The 13,006-nt window shown below is 38.0% G+C and overlaps 1 protein-coding gene across 1 annotated transcript; it reads right to left on the bottom strand.

Moving 5' to 3' along the window:
• Positions 1-2,379: 2,379 nt before the first annotated feature.
• Positions 2,380-12,526, bottom strand: LOC137258065 (uncharacterized). The gene is made up of 7 exons (XM_067795614.1): positions 11,918-12,526; positions 9,950-10,536; positions 8,542-8,620; positions 8,157-8,214; positions 7,316-7,446; positions 4,944-5,037; positions 2,380-3,707 (listed from the first exon to the last, which is right to left on the bottom strand). The coding sequence occupies exons 1-7, from the start codon at positions 12,057-12,059 to the stop codon at positions 3,602-3,604; spliced, it is 1,197 nt and encodes a 398-aa protein (XP_067651715.1). The 5' UTR covers positions 12,060-12,526; the 3' UTR covers positions 2,380-3,601.
• Positions 12,527-13,006: the final 480 nt, after the last annotated feature.

Genomic DNA, 13,006 nt, shown 5'->3' with positions numbered 1-13,006 from the left:
ATTGCCATCATCATCATCATCACCATCATCATCATCATCATCATCATCAACGTGATATTGCTGGAATATTGCTAAACGCGCCGTAAAACTAAACTCTCTCACTTCCCTTTCGTTATCCTTCCTTCGATTGTTTCGAACGTCGGATTACTCGAAGTATTTCTGTAGGTCCGCGAGATCAACCTCGACATAACAGTATTTGCATGGTTACTGAACGGCGTTAGTTTGCTCGACAGAACCACCAGTGCCATTGATAGCAGAGCGAGAAGTGTGTCTTTACTAGGAGGCTGTCAAGACAGCAGCAGAACAGAGCATGGTAACGATGGCGGGAGGCAATGGTAAACGAGTCAGCGGGAGGCAGCATGGAACCTGCGGAACTCTGAACAAGAGGATGAGTGAGTGAGTTGGACAACTAAGTTAAATCATATTTATCTATCGAATTATCCGTGTCATGAGACAAACCTACTGCTTTGTCAGATCAACGACCCGTGAAGATCCTGGATAGAATCAATCTTCAGCGACCCATGCTTGTTGTAAGAGGCGAACAATGGGATTCGGTAGTCAGACTCGTTGATTTGGTTGACGCATGTAATCACATACCACTTGCGTAGATTGATGCTCATACTGTTGATCAGTGGATGGGTTGGTCCAGTTTTCAATATTTACAGACTACCACCATATACCTGAAATACTACTGGATGCGACGTAAAACAACAAACCAACCAACGTTATTTCAAGTGAACATTTCGAGAACATCGGAGTGTCAGAATTCGACCAAAATGTCGAAAATGTTTCTACAAAGATTATGTTGCGTCGTCTTTACCAGTCGAATTTTCCATATCACGAGACAAGCATTCTACTTTCATCAGATCAACGTGATCTTGTACGGACTAAGTTTTAATTGTGGAGTCAACCTTCATTCGAGTAAAATATCGAAGTATATATAATACTTTCATAACGATTAAGTTACACATCTATGGAAATCAGGTTATCTGCATTTCTAGACAAGAGTTGTGTCTGATTTGGACGAATACGCGGATTGTTGTCATGGTTGGACCAAGTTACCTGGCTTGTTAATATCAGTTATTCGAGACAAGCGGAGTCAATAATATCGAATATAAGGAAATCAAAATGACGGGGATTTCAAAGTCAACATCACTACCTTTGTTTTGAGGTAATATTAGTAGACTAGGTTGTACGTTTCCAGCAGTTATTCTCGTCAGTGCATCATGGCCGCGTCTGAGGGGGCATTAAACCAGGTAATGAAGAAAGCACTTGCAAGGATGCTCAAGATGAAAAATTGAGAGGAATCCTTTGGTTATAAAAGTTGGAATTTAGGATAGGTCGGGCTGTTCAGTGTCAGAGCGTGTTCCTTCTCAAACGTCCAACTATACTGACTATATGTAACATCTTGATTAATGTAGTTAAACAACTGCCTGTGCCCGGCAAGAAAAGAATTCGTAGTTGTTTGTCTGGCTGCCCTATAATTGATGTTGTAACGCTGTGCTCATTGTTATTCCAGCTATATAGTGGCGGTCTGTGAATAGTCTAGTCTGGACCTGATAATCCAGTGACTGACATGATGAGCATCGCTCTAGGCAATAAGGAGTGAGTGAGTGAGTTTAGTTTTACACCGCTTTTAGAAATATTCCAGCAATATCACGGCGGGGGACACCAGAAAATGGGCTTCACACATCGTACCCATGTGGGGAATCGAACCCGGGTCTTCGGCGTGACGAGCGAACGCTTTAACCACTAGGCTACCCCACCGCCCCCTAGGCAATAAGGAAACGATGACATGCGACACGTAAACGATCCAGGCCACCTGACCCCTTTCTTTCGAGAGGCGTGATAACGATAAACATTGGTTGATGAAGACAATTCTAACCAAAGAAAATCTTATGCGTCACTTACATATTTTATGAGAAGTATTTATAAAGAATGTTACAATTCTTCAACATAGTATGATGAAAAGAATACTAGAAATGTGCTGTATTGTAGTGTGCACTAAAACGGGATATTTTCCCGTTATTAAGCCCATAGGCCCAAATTAAGATATCAAATTTATCAGGTTTTCATGTATAACAATAACTGAAAGTTTAAAAATTTGCTTTCACTTATTTTTATGGTTCCAGTGTTCGGTATTTATCCGTTTGCAGTAAAGTTTATTCCATTTTACTGTGTCCCAGAATCACTTTCTTCTGATACAAGCATTTCCAAAGGCAAGGGCTTTATTATGAGGCTTATGTTTGTTAACAAGAGGGGTCATTTTCCATTACTAAGCCCCAGGGCTTAAATATGGGCAATCCCGGAAACCCTCCATCACCGGGCGTGCAGTATCTATCCCCTGTACATACAATGTACAAACGTACAAACTCTAAATTCTGTAACAAAAAGTTTTATTTGTACATGAATTTCATCGCTTGAAAACTCATTCACATACAATTTTCATTCATGTATTAACAACAATTAACAATAACACATGTAGATGTAACAGTCATTCAACATGAAACACAAAAAGATCCATCTGTTGGTGATCAGGACACTTTTAACACCACTTTGAATAGCACGAGGGTCATATATCAATGCATGACAGTATACAATGAAGAAAAACTGTTTCAAGAGGCAACTTTGATAAAACCAACAAACAGCGACACACATGGAGCAGAGCAAACTGTGGCACCCCAGATGACACATCCAAATTCTGAAAGATGATTGTCTAAGATTGTAAAGTGTTGGTCACTATCCATTTATCTAAAATTAAATGACTGGACACCGGCAATATCACACAAGTGCCACCTCTCAATATGCATAAATATCCATGAGTATTCTGGGTGAGTGAGAGGACATGTTTATTTCTATGTCCCTTATAGCAACATTTTCAGCAATATTACAGCTGGCGACACTAGAAATGGGCTTCCTCTACTGTACCTGTGTGGGGCATCAATCTGAGTCTTTGGAATGACAAAAACACATCAACCATTTTTAAATAATTGTTTTGCATGATTTCATAGATATGGCACTAGTTGAGTTGAGTTTTCCTTTGTAATCAGCCATATAGCAGATTGACTAAATCTGAATACAAGGGACCTTTAACAACAATGTTTAGATGAGTTTCTTTATATGAATACTTATTCATTACATTATTATTTGCGAACAGAAAAATTCATAGCACCAAATTCAAAAATAAGTAATCGTCATAGAACAGTGACGTACAGTATACCTTCATGCATCACCAGCTCTGGCTTTGATTACATCAAACGATGTACTTGTAATCACCGTAAAAAGAAGTTATGTAAATGTAATATGTAAATGGAATTAGTGCATGATTGTTTCGACATCATCTCAATATATGTCAACCATTTCATGACACACATTTATCTAAAAAAGTCAACTTCAAAAGAATGAACAAGCTTGTTGAGAGGATCTGTAAAATAAGGTACATGGTCATGTATTGCTGGAACATGGAACTCTGACAGTAAATTTTACTCCACACATAACTACGCAGGACTGCCACCAACAGCTGGCTACTCTCCATTTTGAAAGTGGCAGGGATATACCATTGTGTGGTTAAAGAAATTGTTCATTGAAGTTCTGAGTTTTTTCAATGCTTATAGCGACTGAAAACCTTGGTCCAGTGTTTGTGTTCAGATTTGTCTCCCCTTGATGCCTTCAAGTGAGGACGCCATACATGTCGTCCTTCTTTGCACCTGAAAAAATGAGATACCCAAAGAAATGTTTCCAATAATATGATGCAGAGTAAGTGTCCAAACATTTTCCCTTGCAGTAAATTTTAGCAGATACAAAAATTTGGGTATATAAAAATGTTTCAATGTACTAAAAATAGGGACCCCCCTCTAAAGCTTGTCACGTTTAAGGTGGCCTTCACCCTGTCCTTCTACACTGTTTTCATCCCTTCCCAAAATACTTAGCATATGTTTTATGACCCTGTCCTGATAACAATGATATGACTGTAGATAACACTTGAATGAGGCTATGGACAAATATCTGGGAAAGTGAGGATGACAGAATATATTCTTTGTTGGTTTCATCCAAAACTAAGAAATATTCTAGTTATTTGTAAACAGTCAAGTCTGAACCAGACAATCAAGTGATCAACATCATGAACATTCAGCTACGCAATTGGGATATGATGATATGCCAACCGTCAGCAAGTGTGACCACTCAATTCTGTCAGTAACTCCTTATGACAAGTATGGTTTGCTGAAGACTGATTCTACCCCTCACATGTGAGGATAACAGAACAGATTAATTTCTGTTCCACAATATCATATGTTCCACAAAATGGTAAATGTGCTGTGACTGGGAGGAAAATCATTTAGGCCTACATTCACAGAGCTCCAGATAAGGCGCATATTTGCGTATTTTACTCAATTTACTCACATTTACTCAATTAACTACAAATTTGGGAGTACCAAAAACGCAAGAGTAAGAATCACTTAAAATATGTCTATAATACCTCGCATACTTTACTCAATTAACTAAATTGGCTTGCGTATGATTTGTCATGGCGCTCAAAAACTCTACAACATTAGCAAGTGGTAGGCAAAGCCCATAAATATACAGTTATAACTGTAGCGTTTAATACAATAGTCACATGACTTCCATCTTTACCATTTAAAAATGACTGCAAATAATTTACAATATAACAATTAATAACAACTTTCAGTCCACTGAAAAGCACATATATTTATATATGTAGGAGAGTTAATTACCCAATAAGGATGAGAAACTCTGTGTAAAAGTACTCGATTCTTTAAACTAGGGGGAGTATATAAAATGCTCGTTACTCCTCAAAAACTGCAATTATACAACTCACACATAAACAAACATGCGAGTAAATACCCAATTGCTTATGTGGAGCTCTGCATTCAGTTTGTAGAATGGGGCCCACAACAGGGTGGTATAACAGGAGAATCACTTACCCGTGACTGGAGTGTTCCTCGTGGGTGGGCTTGAGGTAACATGAAGAGTTATTACAACAGGTCCAGAAGTGGTATTTACCGACAGCATTGTAGGCTGGAATAAAACAGCAGTACTTGAGTTGCATGTAAAGTAACAGGCTTTCCATTACTACCTCATTCTCAAAAATTTAAATCAAGCATTAAACATCCCATAACTCAGTTCCACCATATTACTTTACTGCAGTTGAAAATTTGACATAAAATGTACATAAATAGGTCATCGAGCCAGTAGGTTAGTTACAGTCTATACACATTAGGGCTAATCACTGATCCATTGTGTGCATTGTTCATCATATCATTATAAAGATCATGTTTGAAGCTATTCAAGATTTATGTCCTTGTAATTCTGACGTTACACTGTCTGTTCTTTTAAATGGCACTGCAGACCTGTTGAATTGCAAAAAATGAAATTATATCAAATTATGTACATCAGCAGGAATTTACTTGAGTCCTATATTTGAGTGTTCCTGGGACTCATAATCCTGATTTTCAAATTGGGTGCGGTGGGGGGTGGTGCCTGGACAAATAAATATTATTATCAAAACTATGTTCCAATATTGTTGTAAATCAACACAGAAGTTTCAATACTACAAATCTTTCAGCACTTCCCACTGAACAATTTTAGCTGAGGCCTGAAAAATAAGTAGTCGTTCGGTTTACCCGACTAACCCTTGAATTCTGGTGCAGGCCCTATTCTTTTTCAGCCTTGGCAGTATGAATAAAATAAGCTCTCAAATATCATTGTTTTGTCCTCACTGGCACCAACAGACATCAGTCATCAAATTTCAAAGAGATGTAATTGGAACCGAAACAACATTTTTATATGGCCTGACAATGGTTTTATGAGCCTACACTTCAGTTCAATAAAAGTTTTAGTAAATATATGATCTATCATCATCCAAGCTCACTTGCCCACTCAGAATGTTACTAGACTTGGGCTTCAGACTAGTAAATTAGTTCAGAAGTGAAAGATCCTCTGTATCTCCAGACTGCTCATTTCAGTAAACCCCTGGATCCATTCCTGGGGTCCTTACAAACTCAACATTTGATTGGCCGTGCTGCCAGATCTAGCATACCAATCAAAATGAGAGCTACAAACCAGCCTGAATGTTGAATGGTGATATAAACAACATGGTGGGCAGTCTCGCTGGTTTTGGTCAATCTTTGGGGGCTGCAATATGGGAAAACTGACTGACACTTGAAATAAAGGACTAAAAATTCTTTTTGATGGGCAGTGTTTGTTCATGTCCATAAACAGCGGCAGTGGTTTTGGTGTTTCTCGGTGATATAAGTTACCTTCCTTAACCCTACACATAAGTCTACTTATCGCCGATTGGTAAAATGTGAAAAAACAAAGGGCAGGTTATTTGCAATCACAAGAATAACGGGACTGGTTCCAGGAATAGTAACGGTTTACCAAAATGTGAGACCAAGCAATAAAGAGGAGGACATTTTCACAAAAATGAATGAATCCTGGATCTGATGATTGATTATGATCTCATAATTTGTGCATCAGTGATATCAGTTTCATATTTTTAAAAACATCAATGTCCAAAATATTTTCAAAATATATCTAATGTTATTTCTTTATTTTGCTCATATCACAACCGTGACAATCTGCGTTACATGGTTTGAGTACAGCACAAGGGAGATAACTTTCTCAACAGTAAATTCTGTTTCAAATGCTCTCTGGCTGACTAACTAGGTTTGGCTTTCACGTTGCTTTCAGCAATATTCCACCAAACATCATGGTGGGGAACAACAGAAATGGGCTTCACACACTGTACCCCTGTGGCGATTCAAACCTGGGTCTTTGGCATGGCAAGCCACCCAACTGCTCTCTGAGAATGACCAGAATGTCACTTCAGACGGCCAACTGTCCCCAAGTTTAAACGTTGCAGAAGCAGATGGGTAGTCTAGTGGTTAAAGAGTTCGCTCATCGTACCGAAGACCTATGTTTGATTCCACACAAAAAGATACAATGTGTGAGGCCACTTTCTGGTGAACCCAACCTTGATATTACTAAAATACTGCAAAACAAATTATGAGCAAAATAAATGTTTTTCGTAAGCATTTTGTGGATAGATAGTTCTTCTATCTTTCTGTAAAAACAAATATGAGAATGCCTTTTCTTGGTAACATTTCATAAAAACTATTTTCTAAACACCACCCAACCAAAGTTGAAGAATATAAAATGCTCTGTTCCTCTATCTATCAAACTTAAAGGACTGATCTCACTTGGGTGCACCAGGGTCTTAAAGCACCCGGGTTTGATCAATGAACACCCTAACAACCTGACAACAGCGCTAAGTCACAACTTCTTCACTACTTACAGATATAGCCTTCATGGTAACGACACGTTTCATCACTGGACTTCAGGGAGTCGTACATCTTGAGGCAATTCATGCAGTGACCGCCTATCAAGGGGTCCACCTTTTCCTTGCCAGTAGGTTGGTACCTCTTCCTGAAAAAATGAAAATCAAATCTGAAAAGGTTACACATGCATCCAAAACTAGATTCTGACCTAACCATCCACAAATTAGACAACTAATTCAACCGTGTGACACCAAAACAAGGCTATATACGTGGTCTGGTCTAGTAAAGTCATATTTTGAGGTCACACAGTTTGGAACCTGAACTGGTTCTTGACCATATGCTTGTCTCCGGGACCCGTGAAGGTCCGGGGTAGAATAGGCCTTCAGCAACCTACGCTTGCCATAATAGGCGACTATGCTTGTCATAAGAGGCAACTAGAGGGATCGGGTGGTCTGACTCGCTGACTTGGTTGACACATGTCATCAGTTCCCAATTGCACAGATCAATGCTCATTATGTTCATCACTGGATTGTCTGGTCCAGACTCGATTATTTACAGACTGCTCCATACAGTTGGAATATTGCTGAGTGTAAAACTAAACTCACTCACTCACTCAAATGTCACCGGAAATCTGTCATACTGCAAGGTAGGCACAAAGGGACCTGAGAACCAGCTGTATCAGAAGTAGTGCCTTGTGCGACTTACAGCCCCTATTGACTGATTTGGTTGGCTACAACACTATGGCTTGTAAGCATCTAGATTTCCTGTCAAGATAACACACATTCACTGCGTGAATATTGCTGATTGTGGTGTTCAACAACATTTACCCACTTGTTCATAAGTTATAAAAATACGTACTGTTTATCTTCTTTCAATACTTTCTTTTCAAAGTCACAAGACAATATCTCCTTCCGATCTGCAGAACAGAATACATCATTAGAAAACAAAATAAACATTTAACTGTCCCAAACCTTGGTAGGCATTCAAAATTCTTTCATGAGACAGACACTCTGTGATCCTGAGAAGGATGTTATTCTAATTTCTGCATCCTTCTGTTAACCAGATTTTATATATAAAAAAATAAGCAATGTAGATTTACCAATCATAGGCAGAAAATAAAACAATCCAGTATAACCATGTCTCGTAAACATGTCTATGATGTTCACCAATAATGGCCGACGTCAAACCTTAATTCTTAATCCTTGAACCCTTAAAGGAGTGATTGGTACTACAGAAAACTCACCCATTTCGAAATTATAAGCTGTTTTGACATCAGAACTAGATTTCTCGCTAAAGAACCTTGAGTTTGCTTTGGCTACATCCTGAAGGCAAAAACAAACAATATAACATGGATGACTTGTAAACATGAAACCTTAAAACAAGAACAGGACATGACGAACTGTGCATCACCAAGATCATTATGATACACAGATACAACGACTGAAACATTTCAGCACATATTTCAAAGAAAAAGCCAGCTGTAGACAAGTTTGTGGCATGTTTTTGTAGTAAACTAGAAACACTGATAACAAGTCATTGTGTGATATTTCTCTTGGATAAAATATGAGATGGGAAGAATCATTAGTAAGTTGTAAGTATTTAAGGAAGTGTTTTGTCGTGTCTTGATACAAGACAAAAAAATGCCAAGTGGACCATATTATTGCACACATCACATTGCCTTGTATCGATACAATACAGAATGCATTGTGTATTGTATCACTCCACACATTGTATTATCCTGTATCAGGGCTTCAAAAATTCCATTGCCGGATGCCTGGGACAAGTCAATTTTCATTTCGGGCCATCAAATAATGGTATCTTACTTGTCCATGGGCTACTAGATAATTTCCACTTATGGTTTCAAACTGCAAATAATCTTGGATTTCATTTCATATCTGCGTGTAATGCAGTTATTACATTTCTCAATAATAATAATTTAGAACCATTGTTCTTCGAAATCTATCACTCTTTGATAAATAGTACAGTAAACATTAACATTAAACATTGTGTCATAAAATCAGGGCAAGTGTAAAATTAGTCAGTACAAGTGTAACTTTCTTGAAGTCACTTGCCTTGTGCCTTTTGTGTGGATACAAATAATAATGTATTTCACATCCTATTGTTGTATTGTGTTGTAATGATACAGAAAATAATGCATTTTGTATAATATTGGTGCACATATTGTTGTTTTGTCTTGTATCGATACAGAAAAACATGCATCGGTATTCATATCATTGCATGAAACCCCACAATGCACTGAGGCATTGGTTCACCAATATCATGATACTGTCACCTCTCTTGGTAGTCTTTAGTTAATGCTGTTTAAATCTGTAAGTGCAAACTCTACTAGGTAACCATATGCACAATGACATTCAAGAATACTTAAAATACAACAGAAATTAGATGGTGTGAGTAGACATACCAGAAAATTTATAATGCCAACACCAAGAAACAGCGAGTGAGTTTACTTTTATGTCACTTTGGGCATTATTCAAGTAATATCATGGTAGGGGTCACCAGAAATTGGTGTCATGAATATTACTCATGAGGGAATTTGAACCTTGATCTTCAGAATGACTAACAAATGCCTTAACCACTAGGCTACCCAACTCCCCTACGACTGTTGACAATAAATAGAAATATCTAAATACCCTTCTTTCTTTTTCCCGTTGATGTCTTCGGGAAGCCTCAGACTGAATCTTCTCAGCAGCTGCTGTCAAACACAGAGTGATGTCTGTGAGACTTTCCCGTGACTTGCACCAAACAGTCACTACTGTCTTCTGTTTCTCTTTGTCCATAAATGCCTTTGTCTTCTCTCCATCAAACTGAACCACACAGTCAAACTTCCTATTTATGTCACAAAAACCTTTGCCAGTAGTTGTTTCAAGGGATTTGCTATTCCCTCCAAACAGTGGAAGGATGATGTCAGTCTTGATGGAACATGACTTTTTTCTTTTCCTGATGATGTGAGGAATAGCTGAGGGAGATGTTTTCTGTTGTTTGATGTTGATTGGTATCAATCTCATTTCTTGCTCAAGGAAAGTATAATTTTTATCTAAAGCCCGTGCTAGAACATAGAGCAACTTCTTCACACTTGGGTTACACAAGCTAATAGCTTGTACTTCATTAACGAAGTCTTTAGTTTGGGGGTAAGTATCCCACTTAGGGAGTTCTAATTCCAAGTATAATCTGTTAAAATCTTCATTTGTTACTTCAATGCTGTCCACATCATAATCACCTGTAAACATATATAAAACATACCGATTTCATATTTATCATCCAGAACAGTGTTCTGTTGGAGATATTGTTTGTGTGAAATCAAACGAAATCTCCAAGGATATATTATTTTGACAGTAGATTTTGTACAATGCCCTGACAACATCAGCTATATGAAATGACAAAGCTGGGATATAAAAATCCTGATGCCATCACAAGTGATTGATGTCATAAAGTTTTGATCATGTCACAATACTATGATATCTCTGCACTGCAAGTCTAATGGCAGTACCATGTTTGAGATGTACATTTTTCATTGAAAGCTAATGAAGATTTGTGTAGATTGATGGTCATGGCAACTGGATTGTCTGGTCCAGACTCGATTATGTACAGGCAGCCGCCACATAACTGGAATACTGCTGTGTGTGGCGTAAAACTCTAAACTAAATCACTCACAAACAGATCCTCATTAAACCATAAGAACCTAAGTTTATATTTCACAAACATACAAATCATTATCAATGTCAAAGGAGATCTTATGTGTTGACGGGTGAGTTTAGTTTTATGCCGCACTCAGCAATATTCCAGCTATATAGCGGTGGTCTGTAAATAATCGAGTCTGGACCAGACAATCCAGTGATCAACAACATGAGCATCGATCTGCGCAACTGGGAACCGATGACATGTGTCAACTAAGTCAGCAAGAATGACCACCCGATCTCATAAATTGCTTCATATGACAAGCAGAATCACCTTCTATGACAAGCATGGTTGGTAAAAAAGTCCAATCTCATTGTAACAATAGAGAACCACATAGTTCCTTAAATAAAATGCTCACACACCATCAAATGATTTCTATCAGTCTTCTAGAAATTGGGAAGTCAATAAGGAAGCATGTGACGTTATGGATAACAACTTCAGGGATAACAACTTCAGGGATAACATCTTCAGGGATAACATCTTCATGTTCACTGCATAGAATCATGTGTACACTGTTATGAAGCTAAGAATGAATTCAACAATTAGGCCCATCGAGTCTTTGAATTTAAAAACCTTTAGAGTGTGATCTTTCCTATGTTATCAGATTTCTAGGCTGCCAGCAGAAATGTATTAGATAACCCAGCATTTTTAACACGATGCCCCGTGTGTGGCCAGTGTGTAAGCAATCTCTATAGGTGAGTGTACTCACATGCAAAGAATGAAGATCATCAAAATGAAAAAAGATGGTTTGTTCAAGAATGCTTTAACTAAAAACATTTCTATTGCATATTGTTTCGGCAGAGACCATATAACAGATCATATTACCTAATCTCTGGTTTTAGTAAACACCCACATTTGTCAATAATTTATTACGGAGAATGCATTACAATCAATCAACGTTTGACGACCAACTCTGAACTCACCTTTCTTGGCATTCTTTCGACAGGAGCACACAGCCATTGCCAGTCGAGGTCCATATTTCTTGGGTAAGATCTGAAGTTTCTGCAGATCTTTCCTCGCATTCTCAAATTTGACCTTATCACTGTGATATATGCAACTCGGCATCCTCGAGTGATTAGTCTACTTTCACTTACTATAATTACTCGTTTTCAAAGGATTACAGTTTTCAAAACGCTTACATTTAGACGAATAATCAAATATTACTTAAAACATTTTCAGTTTTTGGTCATAGCTAACGATTAGAAAACAATTCTAAATATTATCTAATGCAACATTAGTTAAAAGAAATCATATAATAGTAACTAGATCTGCCGTCCAAAAAGTATTGGAGAACAGGAGACCAGCTCAATCAGTCAAATGCACCTCACGGTTGCCGATTTGCAATATCATAAACGATGCTCGTGTCAAAACAAATGTCACTGCTTGTGGCTGACGGGCTTTGATCAGACAGCTTCCCGTTTCCCTTTTATATGCAGCTAACCTGAGCAATAGTTGTGCAATACAGAAGAACTGACGTGTTTTTACTGCCTGTCGTCGAGAACGTTCGCAAGTTGTATTGATCTATTTTTAGCAACTTGTTTAAGCTCCATTCCAACGCATGTTGCGATGTGTTGCAATATCAACAGGACATCGCAGGGAACTCAACGTCGCTGTTGAGAGCATGAACCATGTGCTTCGGTGATTATCTCAACGCCGTCTATAAACAAATAACAGTCATGGGAGACAATTACTCGCTAACAGTGTGCGTGTGTCGGAGCTTGAATGATGCTCAGATTAATACACGTTTGTAACACTTGATTGTTTTACTTTCAAATTTACAAATCATGTTGTTTTTCTTCGTTATTGTTTTTGTTCTTGTCCAGTACGATATCAATGATAAGTACACCTATGGTCTGCTGATAATGAAAAAAAAGAAGCAATTTCATGTTCGCCTCTGGCTCTGAGTGATCGAAGCATAAAGTTCGAATGAAAGACGATTCATTCATTCATTCATTCATTCATTCATTCAAGCTTTTAACGACAGTAATATCGTATGTCCATTATACCTTTCT

The sequence above is a fragment of the Haliotis asinina genome, chromosome 12, assembly GCF_037392515.1.
Source record: "Haliotis asinina isolate JCU_RB_2024 chromosome 12, JCU_Hal_asi_v2, whole genome shotgun sequence".
Lineage (NCBI taxonomy): Eukaryota > Metazoa > Mollusca > Gastropoda > Lepetellida > Haliotidae > Haliotis > Haliotis asinina.
The sequence above is the reverse complement of the archived record's forward strand: the minus strand, read 5'-3'. Positions and strand labels throughout refer to the sequence as shown.